This window comes from Megalobrama amblycephala, linkage group LG17 (assembly GCF_018812025.1).
Source record: "Megalobrama amblycephala isolate DHTTF-2021 linkage group LG17, ASM1881202v1, whole genome shotgun sequence".
NCBI lineage: Eukaryota > Metazoa > Chordata > Actinopteri > Cypriniformes > Xenocyprididae > Megalobrama > Megalobrama amblycephala.
The window spans coordinates 14391171-14415947 of NC_063060.1; the positions used below are offsets into that span (position 1 = coordinate 14391171).

At 38.3% G+C, this 24777-nt stretch overlaps 1 protein-coding gene across 3 annotated transcripts in view; it reads left to right on the plus strand.

Annotated features, from left to right (window-relative positions):
- Positions 1-24777, plus strand: part of LOC125250161 (intracisternal A particle-promoted polypeptide) — a 79647-nt gene that overhangs the window by 45735 nt on the left and 9135 nt on the right. For 2 of the 3 annotated variants that reach the window (XM_048162582.1, XM_048162580.1), the window contains exons 4-6: positions 21473-21684; positions 21950-22169; positions 23894-24049. In XM_048162582.1, the coding sequence (XP_048018539.1) occupies positions 21473-21684; positions 21950-22169; positions 23894-24049 (588 nt within the window). Of the gene's footprint in view, positions 1-2339; positions 4919-5038; positions 5111-5237; positions 5313-5463; positions 5539-5694; positions 5749-21472; positions 21685-21949; positions 22170-23893; positions 24050-24777 lie in introns of those variants that run through there. The other variant, XM_048162581.1, reaches the window with a different exon arrangement.

The window sequence follows — 24777 nt, forward strand, 5'->3', positions numbered from 1 at the left end:
CAGCTCATTATCCGCTAATGCGGCCACGCCCACGGAGCCAGCGCTATTCAGACGCAAATTCTGAGTCAATACATGCATTCATCGTCTCAATCGTGTATTTATTGTCTTGAAAAGTGTTTTGAATAGCCATAGTTAGCGATCTCTGTCCTCTGTTAGTTCGGTTAGTTCCTGGATTGCCTATTCTTCTTTAGTGCTCAGGCATTTGTGGACTAAAGGTGTACAGAGCGCCCTCCAGCTGCAAGTATGAGTTGAAAACACAGTATCCAGCACTCATAGTAATGACAATAAATCCTGAATAAATATTACTCTTCTGTATAGAAAATTGACAAACATTTGAGAATCCATCAATATTTCTCCAAATGTGCATGCTTTTAAGCTAAAAGCCTATATGAAATGCCATAGAGGTAACATAATTGTTCAGACACTTTGCATCACAGAAATACATTATATTTTAAAGAATATAATAGAATACCATTATTTTAATTGAGCTGAGACATGATCACAGAGGGCTTTTTCACAGCCTACCTGACTGAAAGGCCTCATTAATATGCAAGTCATTTCAGGTCATTATTATGTGATTCTTTTGTCTTCTCAGGTGAGAATCACCCATTATACATGAGGATTCACGCCTCCACGCATACTGTGTTTCTTGACCAAAGATGTTTTAGAAAATTTAAATCTCTCTATTGTTTTATATGAACAAGCAGGCAGCATACTTTTTTACCTCATTTTGAAGCAAAACTCTAGTCTACAACCTCAAATACCCAGAAGTCTTGTGAACAAAGATTTATGAACAACTGAAAAAAGCACAAATGTCAGGGCATGTCAAAACTTTTCCAGGGTCCCAAAAATCCTCAGACCCCTGAGGGTTAACCCTCTGGAGTCTGAGGCTGATTTGGGGCTTGGAGAAGTTTTGACATGCCCTGACATTTGTGCTTTTTTCAGTTGTTCATAAACATATAAATGACAAAAGTGTCATTACACTATATTCAGCACAAACTAGGCTACAATAATATGTGAGGAACATGTATGTACATGTTTGTATTTTTGAAGGACTAATGTTTATGCGTGGTTATTGAAAAAACAAAAAACTTAAGTCACTGAAATAAGGCCAAAAAAAGTATATTAAATCTGTGTTCACAAGACTTTTGGGTATTGGAGGTTGTAGACTAGAGTTTTTACTTCAGAATTATGTAAAAATTATGCTGCCTACTCCTTCATATAAAACAATATATTGATTTAGTTTTTGTAAGACACTTTTTGTCAAGAAACACAGTATGCGTGGAGGCGTGAATCTGCATGAATAATGGGCCATTTACACCTGAGAAGACAAAAGAATCACATAATAATGACCTGAAATGACTTGCATATTAATGAGGCCTTTCAGTCAGGTAGGCTGTGAAAAAAACCCTCTGTAATAATGTCTCAGCTCATCATAAACAGCAATACTGTGAAATATTATTACAATTTAAAATAATGGTATTCTATTATATTCTTTAAAATAAAATGTATTTCTGTGATGCAAAGTGTCTGAACAATTATGTTACCTCTATGGCATTTCATATAGGCTTTTAGCTTAAAAGCATGCACATTTGGAGAAATATTGATGGATTCTTATATATTTATGTCAATTTTCTATACTGAGAAGTAATATTTATTGTCATCACTATGAGTGCTGGATACTGTTTTTTCAATTCATACTTGCAGCCGGAGGGCGCTCTCTGTACACCTTTAGGCCACAAATTCATATAAAGAAGAAAAGGAACTAGGAACTAACGGCATGTCTTCTAGAGATCGCTAACCATTGCTTTAACATCCAAATAAACACTTTTCAAGACAATAAATACACGATTGAGACGATGAATGCATGTATTGCCTCTGAATTTGCGTCTGAATAGTGCTGGCTCCGTGGGCGTGGCCGCATTAGCGGATAATGAGCTGAATCACAGACTTCTGACATGGCTCTCTTTTCATACAGATTACATAAACACAGAATGTTTGTTTTCGATTTGACTTGCACGATTTAAAACCTGACATTTCAACGTTTCTTTAGACGTAAATGTCATTTTTTTTGTCATTAGTATTCATAAGTTACAGTTCATTTTCTGAGAACTATCAGATTGGACTTCGTTCAGAGGGAGAGGAGAGATCATGCATCATGTTAGTTTTCTTTATTTTACAAAAAGCACAACATTGTGTTTTTACTCTGAGTGTACACAAATAAAAGAAGATATTCTATAGTTTCAATTGATATATTACTTATGTCTCTATGACAAGAAATGACGGAGTATTTTAAGTCTGTTTTGCTGCAATGTGAAAAAAATCCTACAAAACGCGCCGGCGCGTTTTCAGACCTCAGGGAGTTAAATCTATTAAAGAATGCAACGGGGCTTTCACCAGTTCTCTGTTTGGTATTGGCTGCATGCGAGATGTCTTGTTTAGCAGAAGACACTTTTAGCAAAAAAGCAGTCAATTGCTTGAAAAAAACTTTAAGTTTACCTGAGCTGGCCCAAACCCAATCATATTCATCTTCTTCATCCTTAGAATCAGTAATTAGAAGCACTCGAGAAGGTTTAGACAAATCAAGGGGCTTCGAATCTCCAGCTTTCTGAGATACAACACGACGAACAGGCAGTGTATCGTACATGGGGTTTAAGTAATCAACTTCTTCAATCATTTCCTCCTCTGTAATTTCCGCAGGCAGTGTTTTAGTAAAAATAAAACGATAATCTCGCCCTGTCAGTTGACTGTAGGCAGTTAACCTTTGCAGCACTGCCACAAATTGATGTGGTGACATAGCTGGATCAGGCAGATCTTTGCAAATGGCAACTGCCTCCGTTACACTCAGAGGAGTAATTTTGTAACCATCTGGAAGCTGTACAAACGGAAAAACTTCAGTTGTGGACGGCAACTGCGGATATAATCAATTGGTCAAGCGCTTTGGAATTTCAGCAGAAACAACACATTCATATAGAGGAAGGGACGTATCAGGTTTCAACTGAGACTGAGAGGGAGAGCTGTCTTGTTTTTTCAGCTCTGGACACTTATCCCAATAAGTTTTCATCTTCATCCAAGCTTTATATGCATCTTTCATATAATCAATTGGCCATCCTGGGTCACCCCAAGAACTAAAGATCATATCTTTTGCAGCACGCATATCTTCATCTTTAAAAGAACCATCGCGGGCAAATGGATCTAATTGTATTTTCCCTTCTGACCATCCCGCGAGATTAGAGAGATAGAGTTCAGTGAAAAATGCTTTATTATTGCGATTCATGAAATCCTTGGGGGTTTCCCCCATTAACGGTCAACTAATCGTTTCACCCATTTGAAACAGCCAACAAAGATCTCTCCTTTGCTTTAATAAAAATCTTACAATTTCAGAGAATGGTCAAATAAAATACAAATTAAAGTCTGCAGCTTTATATTAACTTTTTAGTATTTTTGGCAAAAAGAAAATTTTTGATTCAGTATTATTCATTCAACTGCCAACAAGGACCTGAGGATATCACCATGAAATAGACTTAGAGAGAGAGAAAATTTTCAACTCAAACTCATCTATTCCCTTCCCACGCATATAATCCATGAGGATAACACCAAAAAATGAAAGGGTGATCAGTCCTCTTTCACTCTTCCCGCATTTATCAAAAATACGAGGATATCCACTTTTAACACATATGAAAAAGTGCGGCACAAAAATACAAGGATCAATTTCTCATCAGACAGTAAGATGCACTTAAGCATTTTATTTCTTACCTGTCTGGAGAAATCCCGACAAGCCCCCAAATTGTTAGGTTTTTGCTCCTAATTCGTGCCTCATCCCACACCTCTTAATTGGCAATTGAATGAGCAATCACTCAGCGCTGAGGGAGAATATAATCTCATTTTATTGATAAGAAAAAAGAGAATATATAGAAAGAGTACAAGGGGTGTAGTATAGGTTCAGCCAATGAGAGAGAGAATACATCATATAGCTCATGGTATAGGAATGTGATACATATAGAAAAACAAGTCTAAATATGGTCATCTCCCAGTTAACTATCCAGGAGAGTAGTGTTAACATATACCTTGTGTCACTTTTGAATGATTTATTGCACCCTCATAATTCTCAGACTGACAGCTGTCAGATGTCAGGGCATATGTCAGGTAATATACGACCCATGGTGTTACATTGTGACGTGGCTATGTGACTTCCTATGCCAGTGGCTGTATGACTTCCCAAGCTGTTGTCTGTACGTGTTAAAAAACAGATCAAACAGGGGGAGACTGACTTTTTGATAGGGTATCACATCTCTCACCCAGCAATGATGTTTTATGGTTTATTCCTTCCTTGTCTCCTGGCTCCTTCCAGTCTGATGGGGTAAAGGTGTGATGTCTGCGATCGTTCATTTCTTTGATTGCGGGTTGCCTTAAAAGATACCCAAGCCTAGTTTGTGTTATGCTGACACCTCACCAGGAACAGTAATGGGGGTTCAATACAGTATATGTTAATTGAGTCAAAATATTTGGATCGTGACATTCAGGTAGACAATCATCCCGACAAAACAAAAGGTATGGCCATTAAAATAAGTGACCTGGTGTTTTAGAAGCCTGTATGGGCCATTAATGGTCGATAGGGTGGGGTAGGGGTCTATCATACTGGGTGATTATGCGTAGTCTACGTGACGCCTGAGGGTGATGACCCATTTATTGGGGTGATTGGGTGAAGTTTTATATATATGTTAATGATGTTGTGGGCTGTACCGGCTATTTAAGTTTTGAGGTCTCTGTATAAAGCTGGCCAGTTTTTCGTCAGTATGTATCCAAGCATCGTGTGTGTCAGACAATCTTCGATCTCAAACAAACTATTTCATTCACACCACGGCTGTTATCGGGACGTTCGAGTGTTTTACTGTGAAGATGGCTGCTTTATTCAACAGTGAGTATGCTTATCGTTATTATTATTATTATTAAGAAAAAAAAAAAAAAAAAAAAAGTTTATTTGTGTCCGTGAGTCACGGAACTATTACGTTACTTAAACAGGATCTCTACGCTTCAGGTGATGCGGACAATGCGTGTGGAAATCTTGATGATCTTGTTGAACAAATTCAATTTCTCAATCAAGCGAGTGGTATGTATAATTTTACGTTACATGCAGAACACCACACGTCTAGTGTAATTGACGTTATACAATATGTTTTATTTATTCATGCATTCGTCTTTTATTTTTTTATTTATATATTTAATTATTTTACCAGGAGGGTCGAAAAACGGACTCAGATCTGCAACAAATCAGCCGCCTTCGCGAGGCAGCTCGAACAATCCGGAACTGGGTTAGTGTTTGTAAACCATACGCCACATAAAACGCCTTTGGTGGATTTACATTCTGTCTGAACGAACGCTTGTTGTTCTTAAATTCACACGAATCGTATACATGCTGTATCGTATTTTATATAATGTGTATATTTTTAACATTGTTAACAGGAGATCCTAAACCTGAAACTAGCTCCTCGACAAATCAGCCGCCATCGCGAGGCAGCACGAACAACCCGGAGCTGGGTGAGTGTTTGTAAACCATAAGTCATATAAAATGTCTTTGGTGGATTTACATTCTGCCTGAACAATGCGTGTTTGCTCTTATATCTAGACACTTGTATGTTGTTTAGCGATGGTGTAAATGTATAATGTGCTTTTTTTTTTCAAATTTGTTATCAGGAGGAACGTATCCTGCGAGTACGTCATCAAAACGTGTATGCATCCAGCCACTCAGTAAGTGTTGTAATATTTCGTTATCTACTATATACGTTATGTTTTGTTTTTTGTTTTTGTTGTTGTTTTAACAGCTTTTTATTATATGTATTCCAGAAGGATTATCGAGCCTTGTAAAAAGTATCGATACGCCGCAGTGTAGGGGTGATACAGAGAAACCTGGCTGCAGTGGAATAACGTCGAAAAACCGCCTCAAACATAAAAAAAAGCCGCGGGTAACCGGACAAAAGCAAAACCTCCGGTTGATTGTGAGAGAGACACCGACTGTATTCCACAGACGCCGGATCGTAAGAGACCAAGACAATCATTTGGAGCAATAGTTGGTAAGTGTGTGAAATCGTTAGATAGTCAAGCATATGAATAAAACAATGCTGTGTTGATTTTCTGTTTAAACTGTTTGTAATGGTAACCTGTATATGTGTTTAGTATGAGCAAATAGTTTCTAAACATCGACCCTATCTATTGATGCTTGTTAGTATTACACACACACACACACACACACACACGATATAATAAAATAATATACTTTCTTCTTCTTCTTCTTAACAGATGTGAATGCTGATGACAACGTGGTCCCAGATGTAGATGATGTCCAGAACTGGGGTGATGGTCTGTTAGAATCGTGGGATGCCTGTGAATTCACTGTGTTACCTAAAGAAACGCAACCGCATGTTCCATCTGATGAAAACGTGGCGGTCGTGGCGGAATCAGACCCTGAGGAACTACCTTCAAATCAGGAGGCTTTCATACGGGAGTCACATCTGAATATAGACACTCAATTCATAACCACCCTTATACAGGACACCGTCAAGTCTGTATTGCTTACCTTGGAGGAGCAGCGTACGAAAATTATACAGGATACAGTCAAGTCTGTATTGCTTGCCTTGGAGGAACAGCGCAGGAAAATTATACAGGACACAATCAGGACTGAACTTCTTGCTTTCGAAAGACACTTTACAGCCCTTTCACAGCGACAACAAGAGCAAGGTATTTGGATTAAACAATCCATAGCAGAGCATCGCTTGAACAACGGCGTGGTCCGTCAAGTGGCCCGTGATCAAGGCCTGACAACAGATGTGTTGAGGCAGGTTGTCATCACTCTTAAAAAGCGTTATGGGTGAGTTGTAATTACTTTTTACATTGATGTGTAATTTTGTTTTGTTTCTTTTAAAACGATTCATGTCAAAACAGTGTGTAATTTAGAGTGGTTGTTTAGGACCGTTGTGTTTTAAGTGTACAAACGATTTTTTTTTTTTTTTTTTTAAATAAATAAAAAAGAAAAATTGTTTAAAATGCCAAAACGTTGTCGGGAGCCAGGTGATTGTGGTCGAGGTGTGGTAGGACGGTTTAGACAAGACGATGGTCGTATGGACCCCGTCGAACTGTACTATAACACCTCGACCACAATCATATTTATTTAAAAAAAAAAAAAAAAAACGGCGTTTTTACACTTAAAACACAACGGTCCTAAACAACCACTCTAAATTACACACTGTTTTGACATTAGTCGTTTTAAAAGAAACAAAACAAAATTACACATCAATGTAAAAAGTAATTACAACTCACCCATAACGCTTTTTAAGAGTGATGACAACCTGCCTCAACACATCTGTTGTCAGGCCTTGATCACGGGCCACTTCACGGACCACGGCGTTGTTCAAGCGATGCTCTGCTATGGATTGTTTAATCCAAATACCTTGCTCTTGTTGTCGCTGTGAAAGGGCTGTAAAGTGTCTTTCGAAAGCAAGAAGTTCAGTCCTGATTGTGTCCTGTATAATTTTCCTGCGCTGTTCCTCCAAGGCAAGCAATACAGACTTGACTGTATCCTGTATAATTTTCGTACGCTGCTCCTCCAAGGTAAGCAATACAGACTTGACAGTGTCCTGTATAAGGGTGGTTATGAATTGAGTGTCTATATTCAGATGTGACTCCCGTATGAAAGCCTCCTGATTTGAAGGTAGTTCCTCAGGGTCTGATTCCGCCACGACCTCCACGTTTTCATCAGATGGAACATGTGGTTGCGTTTCTTTAGGTAACACAGTGAATTCACAGGCATCCCACGATTCTAACAGACCATCACCCCAGTTCTGGACATCATCTACATCTGGGACCACGTTGTCATCAGCATTCACATCTGTTAAGAAGAAGAAGAAGAAAGTATATTATTTTATTATATCGTGTGTGTGTGTGTGTGTGTGTAATACTAACAAGCATCAATAGATAGGGTCGATGTTTAGAAACTATTTGCTCATACTAAACACATATACAGGTTACCATTACAAACAGTTTAAACAGAAAATCAACACAGCATTGTTTTATTCATATGCTTGACTATCTAACGATTTCACACACTTACCAACTATTGCTCCAAATGATTGTCTTGGTCGATCCGGCGTCTCTGGAATACAGTCGGTGTCTCTCTCACAATCAACCGGAGGTTTTGCTTTTGTCCGGTTACCCACGGCGTTTTTACGTTTGAGGCGGTTTTTCGACGTTATCCCACTGCAGCCAGGTTTCTCTGTATCACCCCTACACTGCGGCGTATCGATACTTTTTACAAGGCTCGATAATCCTTCTGGAATACATATAATAAAAAGCTGTTAAAACAACAACAAAAACAAAAAACAAAACATAACGTATATAGTAGATAACGAAATATTACAACACTTACTGAGTGGCTGGATGCATACACGTTTTGATGACGTACTCGCAGGATTCGTTCCTCCTGATAATAAATTTGAAAAAAAAAAGCACATTATACATTTACACCATCGCTAAACAACATACAAGTGTCTAGATATAAGAGCAAACACGCATTGTTCAGGCAGAATGTAAATCCACCAAAGACATTTTATATGACTTATGGTTTACAAACACTCACCCAGCTCCGGGTTGTTCGTGCTGCCTCGCAATGGCGGCTGATTTGTCGAGGAGCTAGTTTCAGGTTTAGGATCTCCTGTTAACAATGTTAAAAATATACACATTATATAAAATACGATACAGCATGTATACGATTCGTGTGAATTTAAGAACAACAAGCGTTCGTTCAGACAGAATGTAAATCCACCAAAGGCGTTTTATGTGGCGTATGGTTTACAAACACTAACCCAGTTCCGGATTGTTCGAGCTGCCTCGCGAAGGCGGCTGATTTGTTGCAGATCTGAGTCCGTTTTTCAGCCCTCCTGGTAAAATAATTAAATATATAAATAAAAAAATAAAAGACGAATGCATGAATAAATAAAACATATTGTATAACGTCAATTACACTAGACGTGTGGTGTTCTGCATGTAACGTAAAATTATACATACCACTCGCTTGATTGAGAAATTGAATTTGTTCAACAAGATCATCAAGATTTCCACACGCATTGTCCGCATCACCTGAAGCGTAGAGATCCTGTTTAAGTAACGTAATAGTTCCGTGACTCACGGACACAAATAAACTTTTTTTTTTTTTTTTCTTAATAATAATAATAATAATAACGATAAGCACTGTTGAATAAAGCAGCCATCTTCACAGTAAAACACTCGAACGTCCCGATAACAGCCGTGGTGTGAATGAAATAGTTTGTTTGAGATCGAAGATTGTCTGACACACACGATGCTTGGATACATACTGACGAAAAACTGGCCAGCTTTATACAGAGACCTCAAAACGTAAATAGCCGGTACAGCCCACAACATCATTAACATATATATAAAACTTCACCCAATCACCCCAATAAATGGGTCATCACCCTCAGGCGTCACGTAGACTACGCATAATCACCCAGTATGATAGACCCCTACCCCACCCTATCGACCATTAATGGCCCATACAGGCTTCTAAAACACCAGGTCACTTATTTTAATGGCCATACCTTTTGTTTTGTCGGGATGATTGTCTACCTGAATGTCACGATCCAAATATTTTGACTCAATTAACATATACTGTATTGAACCCCCATTACTGTTCCTGGTGAGGTGTCAGCATAACACAAACTAGGCTTGGGTATCTTTTAAGGCAACCCGCAATCAAAGAAATGAACGATCGCAGACATCACACTTTTACCCCATCAGACTGGAAGGAGCCAGGAGACAAGGAAGGAATAAACCATAAAACATCATTGCTGGGTGAGAGATGTGATACCCTATCAAAAAGTCAGTCTCCCCCTGTTTGATCTGTTTTTTTAACACGTACAGACAACAGCTTGGGAAGTCATACAGCCACTGGCATAGGAAGTCACATAGCCACGTCACAATGTAACACCATGGGTCGTATATTACCTGACATATGTCCTGACATCTGACAGCTGTCAGTCTGAGAATTATGAGGGTGCAATAAATCATATGCAAAAGCCATAAATCATTCAAAAGTGACACAAGGTATATGTTAACACTACTCAGGAGTTCCTTGCTATCCCAAAGACCTTCTCCTATGCTTTGTAATACAAAAAGCAAGGGACCATTCCCTGTCTCCCATTCTATCCTAGTAGAGCCTTGTTCCTTATATGGAAATGGTTCCGGTACATAAAGAAAACCATATGTGAAAACATAGGATAGCTTCAACCGAGGACAAAGGAGCCTCTGTCCACTTTCCTTCAATGCTGAGACCAACATAAAATCTATCAGGCCCTTAAGAGAGCAGCCAGAAAAATGGAGCGCAGCTGGAAGAAAACAAAACTAGAGGTTTTTCGCATTTCGTGGAAAGAACACATTTTTACATACAGAAAGGCCTTAAAAACTGCTAGATCTAATTCTTTTTCAAATCTCTTAGAAGAAAACAAACACAACCCTGGGTATTTATTTGATACAGTGGTTAAATTAACGAGAAATAAAGCTTCAACTTCTGATGTTTCCAAACAGCACAGCAGTAATGACTTTATGAACTTCTTTACTTGCAAGATTGATAATATTAGAGAGAAAATTATAACCATGCAACAGTCTAGTACAGTATAGCATCAGATGGCGCATTGTAGTATCCCTGAGGAAAAATTCCATTCATTCACTGCTATAGGAGAGGAAGAATTGTTTAAACTCGTTAAATCATCAAAATCAACAACATGTATGTTAGACCCTTTACTGACTAAGCTATTGAAAGAGATGCTTCCAGAGGTCATAGATCCTCTTCTTAAATATGTGACCAGTCACGGAAATTAGGGACACAAGTCGGTTCTGGGGCATTTCTGAAAGTGTAGTCTCCAAGCTTTCCAACGATGTGTAACACATGGAAATCTGGTAATATTTGGAGAAGTTGTGGCCATTTGAAGGTAGGCACTCAAAAAAGCTCAAAGGGCAGAAAATGACCTAAAGATTTTGCAGTTCTCGCCTGTTCTCACCTGCTGGGAGTGACAATAGGGCTCATTTACATCTCATTTAGATAAGCCATACCCCCTGTAAAGCTGCATGGTTGCATAGCAACGACAGACGCAACAGGAAAAATCGGACCACATACAATTAATAATAAAGGATAATGTGCATTGTAAATGTCAGTAATTTATCTTTTTTGACATTAGAACTTTTTGAACAGGATTCTGTGATAACCGTATAGTCCTGATTTAGACCTCAGTTAGTGGTTAGACCTGGTTTGAGTCAAAGGATTAAAAAAATCCTGTACATTAAACTCTTCAATACTTTTACTTTTGACTTATAACGCACATTTTACGGCTACGGATACTTTACACTTTTACTTATGTAGGAATTTAATCTGATACATTTACTATTACATTAGTAAATCCTTGTTTAGTAGTAGTAACTGGCTAAAATTATTAGCATCACATTCAATTCAAGAATAGTAAGGTTTACATGAGCTAAGTCATTCACACCAGTCAATTCAAGCAGTTGAAGTGTTATTCAAATTAACATGCTAACATTACCATCTAAAAGCCCATTATAGTAATGGGGGTTTTTGGCAAGTGATACGATGCTAACGATTACAATTAAAACGACAGTCCTGAGCTAGCTAATGTTGGAAATCTCAGAAGCATAGACCAGGAGACTTTGGGATCTCTTGAAGCAGAAGTTACTCTTTATTGAGAAACACGCTGTGCGTCGCTGTGGTCATCCAAAAATCTAACTAAGGCAGTGACTTGGTAGTTCATATACATTCAAGGGGGAGGGATACATAGAGTAGAGGTGTGGACAATCTAAACAAAGGATGCAAATGCAGTACAGGAATCAGATCATTGCCTACATTTCCCAGCCATGATCTAATCAGCATAACTGTGTCATTCAAATGCATAGGTGCTAATCCAATCAGTCTGGCAGTATCACCTATACCTTTACATTATCATAGAGACAAAAGCACTGCTATATCTTGAGCTTGTCCTGCCAAATGGTCAGGATGTAGGATCCGCAGATTTTAAACAGATTCTTAAATTTGTAATTCCACAGTTCCCCCTTTGAGAGTTCTAATAACTCTCACATAATACAAATTTAAACCTTCTTAAATCCCTTCTATAACATATGTTTGTTAACATAAGTTCCATCTTCCAGTCATGCAACTTGTAACAGTTACAGGCACATACATCTTATTCTGTGTCGTGTCCAACATTTACATAAGTGTTGTTCTTTAACTTGAGTATACTGTTGACACACATATACAACGCAGGGTGGTAACATGTTGTATTAACTACATGATGACACAGAAAAACCATGTAGCATAAGCGTGGAAGTCCTAAAAGTCCATGGCGCCTGAATAGCTGTGGAGTCTGTTCCCGGTAAAGTCCATTTCCATGTTTGTCCCAAGATGATTCTTTGTCGTTGTGCAATTCTGAGTTGCTCAGATGACTCCATCATCATGAAGGTTGTTCATGGATATCTGAGGTGATGTTTTACACCAGGTGCTGCTTATGAGACGTCATGGCATATACACATACCTGCACACAAGAAAACAAAGAGACAGCAGACCAGCAGTATTCATGCATAGACTTTAGTACGTTAGACCTCTGATGATCGTATAGTTTTTGTGTCTAACTCTGATCATCATAAACTTCTAGTGATCGTATAGTGGTTTTGTTCTTCTTTTTCTTAACCTAGTCTTAATCAATTTGACACCTATAGACCAGTAAGGTGGGGATAAACTGAGAGAGGGGGAAACCTATGAGGAAGTCTTCACCACAGGGTTAGCCCCCGAGGCCTTTTGCACTTCGGTTCCCTGGGCTCCTCACTGGTCTGTGTGTCCTATTCTCTCCCTGTAATTAAATTGCAAACTTTATTGTGCTACATCTCCATCTTCCGTTGAAACATCAGTTATAGCAGACATCACAACCCATAGAGGAGTGAATGGAGTGTGCTGTAGCATAACATTTAAGGCTGTGAGTGTACTTAACCTGTGTCCCCAAATGATGGAAGTGATAGTCAACTTTCTTTTGTTCAGAATGAGTCTTTCAGCTTTCTTGTAGATTACTGGGGAAATTAAGCACTCACAGCCCAAATGGTTAGCATGTCAGCAAGCAGTTGCTCCAAGAGTTTGGAGAAGAGGGGAGGGGCAGTTTCAATGTAGCAAGTAGACTGAGTAGGAGCTGAGTAAAGCTGTTCATTTCTTTTAATGTCTTTTTGTTTTTCCTACACTCTTTCATCCAATGTCCAGGTTTACCACAGTAATGACAACTGCCTTCTCTCTTAGGACATTTACGTTTCTGTCGATTCTCTGTGTTGACCTTAAAGGATGCTGCTGCAATTTTTACTCTTGTCTTGACATCAGAGTCTCTTTCCCAAACAGCTAACCTATTAAAGTTGTTTTGCAGAGTTCCATTGGACCATGTGAGGTCTAAGAAAGGCAATGCATTTCTGTATTCTGATGAGAGCCCATCAAACCACATGCGGACCAGTGGTCCATTATCCTCTAACACCTTCTCTGGAGTGTCAGCTATTCCACTGTATGCTGCAGCTGACTGACAAAATCTTTCAGTGTACTCACTTACAGTTTCATCCTCCTTCTGTACACAACTAGTGATCTTTGACCAGTCCACCTTTGGTCCAACAAGGTTCTGTAACACTCTCAGAACTCCTTCTCTCAATTCACCTTTGCTGGAATGCTGAAACTCAGAATTATTTACAGCACTTTCAAAATCATTGAATTCTGACTCTTTCAGGATTTGTGACATTAGCTGGGTGACTTCAGCTAGGGACATATCATAGAGCTTCATTTTTCTGGACAACTCTGTTCTAAACTCAGAAAAGTTTCTATGCACTGATGGCAAATTCTCAGCAATTCTTTCTATGTCTTCAGGACCTATAGTGGTACTGACCGCTTGTAACTGCAGTATGGGGGTTACAGATGGAACTGTGTCAACCCCTTTTGCCCTACTCTGAGCCTTTTGTCTCACTCCACACACTTCAACTGCATTTACATCTTTATCCATGAATCCAGTATTGCTATTGCCCTCTAGTCTACAGAAAGACTGTAAGTCAGGATAGCTTTCATCTGACTGTTGGTCTTTTGAGTCACATTTGGTTGAGGCTTTGTTAAGGCCCAACTTCTGAGTGAGACGAGACACTCGAGTGTGCAACTGTTTGTTCTGCTCTTCTAACTTAGCAATACGTTGGATTTGTTCTTTTGCAATGGATAGAGTAAATTCTCTGTGGCAGCAGATAATGCCCTTCATATTTTTCTTCCGAATACAAGCACCAAGTACCTTTTTGCATTCTTCAATAGACCAAACTTTTTCTGGATGAATCCCAAATTTCTTTGTCAAATCCAATCTGACTGACTCAGTCACTATTGAGTCCATGTGCTTTCCTAACAATGATTTGAACTCACTATCTGTCCATAAAGGAGTAGCTAGTCCACCTTTCTCAGTTGTTGGAATTAGTCTAGCGTTCTTTCTCAACATTGTGTAATGTCTTTCTGGCACAACAATACACTTCAACACTTCCCTGACAGAGCAGAGGTTAACCTAGTTAATACACATCGTAATGTATTCAACCTTCTCTGACGAGCAGAGTAGAACCAATTTGCTAGCACACTGTAACAGTTGTAACCTTCCCTGAATTAACAAAGGATGAACCTTCTTCTCTAGCAAAGTAGAGGATGGTTATTCTGTTAACACACCACCTTCCCTGATTAAACAGAGGATAACACAAATTATTAGCACGTAATGCTAATCTTCTCTACCTGAACAGAGGCTAAACTTCATCTCTAAAAGAACATTTTTAGAGGATAACTTAGTTAACCAAACCCTACAGCTGTCTGTTAACTCTTCTCTGACGGTGCAGAGGATAACACATTTGTACTGGTCTTAATGGTTCTTTTGGATAGAGTATCACTCACCAACCCTTGGGTGCACAGGAAAATTCAGCCTGGATCTTCTTTTGGATCAGATCTCTGTTGTGCTTGAAGTTCCAATCTGGATTGAGGTGAGAAGCTCTATCCGGGTCACGGCACCAAAACTGTTGGAAATCTCAGAAGCATAGACCAGGAGACTTTGGGATCTCTTGAAGCAGAAGTTACTCTTTATTGAAAAACACTCTGTGCGTCGCTGTGGTCATCCAAAAATCTAACTAAGGCAGTGACTTGGTAGTTCATATACATTCAAGGGGGAGGGATACATAGAGTAGAGGTGTGGACAATCTAAACAAAGGATGCAAATGCAGTACAGGAATCAGATCATTGCCTACATTTCCCAGCCATGATCTAATCAGCATAACTGTGTCATTCAAATGCATAGGTGCTAATCCAATCAGTCTGGCAGTATCACCTATACCTTTACATTATCATAGAGACAAAAGCACTGCTGTATCTTGAGCTTGTCCTGCCAAATGGTCAGGATGTAGGATCCGCAGATTTTAAACAGATTCTTAAATTTGTAATTCCACACTAATAACAATAGACACATGAGATAACGTGTAGCCTACGTGTTCTTAGAATGAACACAAAACGACAAACTTTGATGTTTATGGAAACTCACCCCATAAGAAACAGAAAAGATCTTGTTGCCTCCAATGAAATGTTCGGGCACACTTTCTCTTTGTCGGGGTCTTCTTTGTGGATGTAACCATCTCCGAAGTTTGCACTATGCATCTGTTTGCCTCTAAATGTCCAATAATTTGCATGTCCTGCCACTCTTTTTCCGCAGCTAAAGAATCCAGCCATATGTTGTACTTCAAAACATTTTCGGTGTAACGGCCACGAATCAGCTCGTCTGCGATATTCTTTGCGGCGTCCATCTTCATTAAATTTTGATATCAGCTAGAGCTGGCCAGAGCGCTGCATACTAAGTAGCCACGCTTCCCTTGGAGGGCGGTGGCAATAACAAAAGAAACAAAAGCCGGCGTATCCGATTCCAGTATGGAAATACAAACAGACAATGACACGCCCCTACTGCGAGATTGAATCTCTGAAAAACAAGCCAATTTCAACCTCAAAATGTACGCTTTTAAATAAACCAATACTGCTATCTAAAACACGGAGTTGCTTCTTCATGATCTCAACTAACAGATTCTGCAAAAAAACGAAAATCACCAATTTTGAAAAAAAAAACGCTTCTTTCTCAGTTTGCTCAATAGTTGTGCTGCCGACTTGTGTCCCTGGTTTCCGTGACGGGTCACATATTGTTAATTCATCTTTATCACTAGGATACACACCGAAAACTTTTAAGCTGGCTATTATTAAACCCCTTATTAAAAAACCACAACTTGATCCTAGAGAATTAGTCAATAACAGGCCAATCTCGAATCTACCTTTTCTGTCAAAAATACTAGAAAAGGCAGTATAATCGCAACTATGTTCCTTTTTAGAAAGAAATGGTATCTGTGAGGATTTCCAGTCAGGATTTAGACTGTACCATACTACTGAGACTGCTGTCATTAAAGTTACAAATGATTTGCTTTAATCATCAGATCGTAGTTGTACTCTCTATTAGTGTTACTTGAACTTAGTGCTGCATTTGACACTATCGACCACAACATTCTTTTAAATAGACTCGAAAATTACAATGGCATAAGTGGAATTGCATTGACATGGTTCAAATACTGTACTTATCTGACCATTATCAGTTTGTAGTAGTAAACGAAGAGATGTCATATCAATCACAAGTTCAATATAGTGTAGGGAAAACACCCTAGGAAGTAAAATTAGCTCAAATGAAATATTTATAGGGAATTATAAAGAGTTGTTTAGATTACGACCGAGCAACTGAGTCGTCCAGCATTCATTTGCTCGAGCCGTAATAAACTCTTGTATCGTGAAAACACTGATTAGAGCACGGTAACCTTTTAAGATCACAGTTTAAGACATTAAATCATAAAGCACATAATACAAGACACTTTCTTTTAAAATCTACAAGAGATTTTATTTATTCTAACACAAGCTAATCTACCACGAACACACACATACATACATACATTCATTCATACGCGTTGCAGTAAGGCAGGAAGTGAGAGAGAAAGAGTTTAGGAGAGAGAGAGAGAGAGAGAGTGTGATATGATGAATTCCTAGCAAAGTTATGCTTTTCAGAAGATCTGACCTGAACGAACCATGAATCATTAAATGCACCAGTTCAGTTTTAATCTGGAGGTACTTGCTTGCGTTGACTTTGAATGTGAATATCCCTCGTTGGCGTGTAGAGAAGGGTTTTCCAAGTCGATGAGTTGTCGCAGGGTATTCAAGGTCCGTGTTGTGTTCGGTAGAACCCAATCACGTTTGAGCTTGCTGAAAAATTAAAGGGAAGTCTCTTTGTCGCTGGAGTTAAAGTTGAAGCGGCAGAAGTCGTTGGTTGAACTTTGTGCAAAACTTAGAACACGAGACTTTCAACGGAAAAGAAAATTAAAGAAAGAAAAGAAAAGTGAGTGGAAGTTGGATGGCTTGAAATGAGCGGCTTGTCTGTTCTTCTTGTTACTCCATTGTTCTTGGTACTCTGGTCATGGCTGACCGGTTCTTTCTTCTGTTGCTCTGTTTTCCTTGACCAGAACTAACCAACTCCTTCTATCTGGCAATGACAATTTAAACTTAGTTGTTTGTCACACCTCTGAGGAGTTTTGGCCAATCAGACATTGTCCTGTTTCAAAAGGGCCTTTCTCTGCCCCCAATAACACATAGGTGTTACATCCTGTTTCTGCTTCAGCAGAGTGTCATTTTAACATAATTTCTATTAAATGGAATACAATACATTTTAAACAGATTTCATTCAAGTCAGGATATAGGAAAGATGAAAAGAAATAAATCAAGTCCAAATAAGGCATACTTTCAGTCATTCAGTCAAGAGTTAACATATTTACATGAATTGTGAGTGTTCTAAAGCCTAACTGTTTACAGGTAGTACTTGTGGACACATAATGCAAAATGTATGTAGTTAAAAGATGTTTGATAAGTCCATTAAAATTGTTGGAACAATTTCGAAGCAGTTTTATTTGTAGAACAGTCTCTGTTGAGTTTTCTGTGAGGTTAGGTCTTTTAGAGAACAAATGGGGCCTGCATTGTTTCCTCTGTTTCTTTGATCTGGGTGATCAAAGAATCTTATCTTCCTGGTGACCATTTGGTTTGTCACTCCTCCTGCTATCAGGAGCGTGGGGTGTCATAAAATTAATCCGCCTGGGTTTACTCCGCAGACGAGCTGGAGTCGGAACTTGATTCTGAATTAGGATTATGTTTAAAAGAATCATCTGAATGATTCAATTGTCTGGTTCGTCCACAGTTCCTACAATAGAGTACCGCAAGGCTCAGTACTAGGACAGTTGCTTTTCACTCTGTACATGCTACCCTTGGGAGATATCATTAGGAAGCATGGCGTTAGTTTTCACTGTTACGCTGATGATACTCAGCTCTATATTTCTTCACACCCTTACGAAACTTACTACCTAACAAAATTAATGGAATGCATAGCTGATATAAAAAAATTGATGAAAAGTAATTTCCTACTACTAAATTCAGAAAAAACAGAGATTCTAATTATTGGACCAAAAACTTCTGCATGTAATAACCTAGAATACTGTCTAACACTTGATGGATGTTCTGTTAAGTCTTCGTCGTCAGTTAGGAACCTGGGTGTGCTCTTTGATACCAATCTCTGATTTGAAAGCCACATTTCTAGCATTTGTAAAACCGCATTCTTCCAACTTAAAAATATATCTAAACTACGACATATGCTCTCAATGACAAATGCGGAACAGTTAGTTCATGTGTTTATGACCTCAAGGCTAGATTACTGTAATGCTCTACTGGGTGGTTGCCCTGCTCGCTTGATAAATAAACTACAGCTGGTACAAAACGCAGCAGCTAGAGTTCTTACTTGAACAAGGAAGTATGACCATATTAGCCCAGTTCTGTCAACACTGCATTGGCTCCCTATTAAACATCGTATAGATTTTAAAATCTTGCTAATTATTTACAAATCACTAAATGGTTTAGCTCCCCAGTATCTGAGCGAGCTCTTAACGCATTATAGTCCTTCACATCTATTGCGATCTCAGAATTCTGACCAGTTGATAATACCTAGAATATCAAAATCAACCGCAGGCGGTAGATAATTTTCCTTTTTAGCACCTAAACTTTTGAACAGTCTTCCTAGCATTGTTCGGGAAGCAGACACACTCTGTCAGTTTAAATCTACACTAAAAACACATCTCTTTAATCTGGCATACACATAACATATTATTAATTTATGTTTTCACATTCGTTAAAGGATTGTTAGGCTGCATAAATTAGGTCAGCCGGAACCGGGAACACTTCCTTTAACACCGGATGTACTCATTACATCTGAAGAAGAATGGAATCTACACTAATATTAGTTTCTCTGTTTATTCAGAGGTTTACCGTAGTCAGCTGGATCTTGACCGTATCCAGATCAGATGGAGAACCTGTGGCTAGACACGATGACAAAGCAGCCCTGAAGTGTTAGCAGAGATTGGGTCAACTAGATTATCCCCTTTGAAGGCCTCACTGACATGATAGCCAGTGGCACAGATTCCCGACAAACCATCCCATAACAGTGTGATGAATACAATCTTCAACTAGATGGAACTGGATTAAGTATTTTGACTGTTGCGATTCTAATCAGACTTATGACCTGTAACGCTGCCTGTATCATAATCATGCACTGTTCAGTGTTGGCCAGAGGAGGACTGGTCCCCCGACTGAACCTGGTTTCTCCCAAGGTTTTTTCCTCCATTTTTGTTGCCTGTTGGTCACCTGATGTCACCTGTTGGAGTTTGGGTTCCTTGCCACTGTCGCCTTTGGCTTGCTTAGTTAGGGACTTTTGATATTCAACAATGTTTTTGATCTGCCTGCATTGACACCATTGTATGCAAACAGAACTGAGCTGGACGATGACATCACTGTTTTCTCCAGTGCTGACATATATATATATAAATTACCTAAATTAATAACTATTGATTTTTACAATGGAATGAATCAATACTGAATTTATTTAAGCTGGATAGTGACACCATTTTCTTCTAGAGCTGCTGTGCAGTCAAAATTATTTACCAGTTATCACTGTGAAGCTGCTTTGACACAATCTGCATTGTAAAAAGCGCTATATAAATAAAGGTGACTTGACTTGACTTGATTTTTTACTGAGAACCGTTTTAACCCTAGCGAGAAGTGACACAAGAAATAATGTAAATCATGCGTGATACAGTAGTTCTTGTGCGAGACTGGATTTCTTCCTGTTAAAAAAGGTACCCTGCAAGAAGCTTACAATTAAAGTTGTCTGTGTGCTGATTTGCAGTGAAAAAAAGAAAAAAAATAATAATATAAAGGAGGAGCCATGCTTGCTGATATTCGGTTTCAGGTCTATGACTCCTCCCTCTGAAATTTCTCTTGCCCTGTATCTTGTTCTCTCATTGGCTGCAGATTGTCACTGATTAAATTTCCAGTCAAAACACATTTCTCACTGCAGGACCATCGCTGTGTCCAAAATCAAATACTTCCCTACTGTATAGTATGCAAAAAACAGTAAGCCAGAAGAGTAGTATGTCAAAATACATTGTAATCAAAAAAACGTAGGTGTAAAGTCCCCAGATGACCACCGAGATTCTAAAGTGCGTATTCGATGGACACTTTACTATCCCATGAGGCCATGGGAGGGGATTTATGACTGGAAGTGAAGTGACATAACTGACGCTGGTAGGTAACGTGTCGACAACATTTCGGATGTGCGTCCGAATGTAATTTATACTACAAATATATATATAATAAAAAAAAAAATATATATATATATATATATATATATATATATATATATATACTTGTGTAGAACATACTTTTTTAACGGTCGTGAAGTAAATTAAAATGTAAATTAAAATGTAGTACCTACTCAGACAGTACACGATTCACAGACAGGTCTAAATATTTAGCATGCTAAATATCTCACGAGCAACTGCTCCAGATCCACTACACCCAGTGGACATTCCAAGGCTTAAACTTAAGATATTAAACTTAATTTTTCAATACCAGCCAAAGATTCACCATTGTATGCTTCATTATGTCTGCTATCTCTGAATAACAGTTTATTAGACTGTGCTAGTTTTAATCATTGAAAAGTTGATCAGTTTTAGAGTTTTTATTAAAAAATACATTTTAAAATATTACATAAGTTTTAGGTCTATTGTGTCCAGGGGACTGGACCTTTAAAAAACATAACATAAGTTTCTTTGGATAAAAACTTTTCTGTTAAATAGTGTGAAAAAAAAAAAAAAATTCTTTCAATTTGAAAGAAAAAAACCCAAAACAAATTGTTTCATCCTCTGTTGTCTACATGAATGCTAAACATATTACAAGAAGCACTTCTTTTGCTCCTGATAGGCTCTATTGATGTGACAGTGGACACTGTGCAAGAGCTGATGGTGGCTGCAGACATGCTGCAGTTGAGTGAGGTGGTGGATATATGTGGAGAATTTCTCCGGGCTCATATGGACCCATCCAACTGTGTCGGGATTTATCGCTTTTTGGAGCAGATCGCCTATATGGAGCTGTTAAAGTTCACTGAAGACTACATCCACGTCCACTTTCTAGAGGTGGGTTTATTGACTCAAGTTTTCTGTTTCAAATATTCTCTGCATTGTTTTCTTCTTTGTTTTTAACATTCAGGAAGGCTGAACCTGTAATAAGTATAGAAAGTCACCCAGTTAAATGACTTACTATTGTCAGTACTGCCCACTGTTGTTCTACAGTGATTTTTTTATAGACCCAAATACTCAGCCTCCATGACTGTCAGTATTTTGTGGTTTTGAGAATCAATCAAAACCTTCAAATCATGTTCAGTCATGTGTCTGGTGTCAGGTTTGCTCCTCAGAAGAGTTCTCAAGCTTGTCAAAAGATCAGCTGGTGAAGTTGCTCCGCAGTGAGGAGCTCAGGATCGAAGATGAGTATCAAGTGTTCACGGCTGCTATGGACTGGCTGCACCACAACGTGCCCCACAGGAAGAAGCATGTGGTCGAAGTTTTGGAACCTGTGCGCTTCCCTCTGCTGTCACCACAGAGACTCTACAAGTACATTGAGGGTGAGCGAGAGATACGGTTTCAGATGAGTGTGACTAATGAATGAAAACATTTTTTCATGTTCTGACTTTTATTCTGATTTTTTTTCTTGCAATTCACTTATTTTTTGTCGCAATTGCGAGTTTATATCTCTCAATTCTGACTTTTCTCGAAATTTTGAAATATAAACTTGCAATTCTGACTTTATAACATGCAATTCTGATTATAACTCGCAACTGCAAAATTCTATCATGCAATTCTGACTTTTTGTTAGAATTTTTTGTTTATGGGCCCAATTATACACCCGGTGCAATGCGACGCCAGGTGCAACACACGTGTTTTTTGCTAGTTTCATCCCGACGCAGTTATCATTTTCACATCATTTTCACGTCCTGTGCCACGTTGTTTAAATAGCAAATGCATTTGCACCTATTAGTGCGCCCATGGGCGTGCTGGTCTGAAAACGAGGTGTGTTCAGGGGCATTGTTGGTGCATTACTATTTTGAGGCAACTGAAATAGACTGTGCCATTGACCAACTGAAACCTGGTCTAAAGTCAATGGTGCAATATTTGTTTTGTTATTTAAAGAGCATGTAAGTAATATGCGCCTACATGCGGGTGCACAACGTGCATACACTCTGCTTATTACACACACAGGGATGTGCAGCAGCACACAAACATGCCAAATATTAAAAATAAAAGGATTACAATGTAAAAGATTATTATTGTGTGCATAAAGATAAAAATGCTTTGGTGGAATCCTGCTTTTCTCGTAGATGATCTGCTTTAATCTCGTTTACGAGCAGATCTGTTTCCTCACTAGAGAAGCATTTAGTTTTTCCGCTTGCAAATTCCGCTATGTAAATAGCGAATCCTCCATGGCATGAGCACAGCTGGCTTTTAAAGGGAATGGGAAATGAGACTCTGATTGGTTTATTGCACATTATGCCCAAAACACACCCATTACTCATTAAGAGAATAGGGACAACCCTTTTAGACCATAGGCCTGGCGCTCAATTTTTCCCGTCCTTAAACTAGCACAAGTGTATTCAGACACGCCCTAAGCAACTTGCGCCGTGCGCTTTAGACCATGTGCTTAGATTGTTAAAATAGGGCCCTATATCATGCAATTCTGAGAAAAAAGTCTGAATTGTGAGATAATTGCAATTACCTTTTTTATTTTTTATTCAGGGTCAGAAACAAGTTTTCTTACTTTTCTGACTGAAAGTATAGCTGTGGTAACAGTGGTCAAGTCACTGTTACAGATTTGAGAGGTGTTTTTTTTTTTTTTTTTTTTTTTTTTAAACAATGGCAGCAGTAATACATGTAAACACAAAGGATAAATAATTACATTTATTATTAATAATAATCTGAATAAAATATTCTGTCAAATAATAAAGGCAAAGCAAATACGTTAAAATATATATTTATATATGATGGTATTTCAAAATGTGTTACATATACATTTTAAGAGGATTTAAAAATGAAGCATAATAAAAAATAGTTTGAAAACAATAAGAAAAGAAAAGGTGTGATTTCAAGGTTATATAAACAGAAATAAAATAATGCAGTGAAATAAATAAAGTAAAGTTCATTATCGATATAGAATTGAATTAATGTGTAGGTGTCCATATCTTGTCTATTTTTCAACAAATGTGGCTCATCCAGTCATACTTTAGAGCTGGAATTATTTGTTTTATTATGTCTGTTTTTGTGCACACATTCTTGATGAAACTTTCCCTGACAGGTATTTCTGACTTCAGTCTGCGAGTTGCATTGCAAACCCTTCTGAGAGAGTACACTGAAGTCAACAAGTCCCCTAAAGAGAGCAAACCTTTCAGCCTTCTGCAAACGGCCAAGACCCGGCCCAGGAGAAAAGCCCGCAAGTACCTCTATGCCATTGGTACGTAAACTCTTTCGCCAATGTGCAGCTGTAATATTTGTCTTAAGGTTGGAATACACTACACAAATTTTCAAATCATTTTGATTTTAACCTGTTAACTGTCTATTGAGCATAGATCTGAACTGAAATGGTTGTAATTCATGAATGCTTTGGAATACAGACCTAAGGATGGTCTTTTTTTTTTTTTTTTTTTTTTTTTTTTAAAGAGGACACCCAGCATATTATTGCAGAAGTGCTTACAAAAATATTTAGTGTTAAGCAAATGTACTAAACTAAATGTATTGTACATATATATATATATATATATATATATATATATATATATATATATATATATATATACAGTGGGTACGGAAAGTATTCAGACCCCCTTAAATTTTTCACTCTTTGTTATATTGCAGCCATTTGCTAACATCATTTAAATTCATTTTTTTCCTTATTAATGTACACAAAGCACCCCATATTGACAGAAAAACACAGAACTGTTGACATTTTTGCAGATTTATTAAAAAAAGAAAAACTGAAATATCACATGGTCCTAAGTATTCAGACCCTTTGCTCAGTATTTAGTAGAAGCACCCTTTTGATCTAATACAGCCATGAGTCTTTTTGGGAAAGATGCAACAAGTTTTTCACACCTGGATTTGGGGATCCTCTGCCATTCCTCCTTGCAGATCCTCTCCAGTTCTGTCAGGTTGGATGGTAAACGTTGGTGGACAGCCATTTTT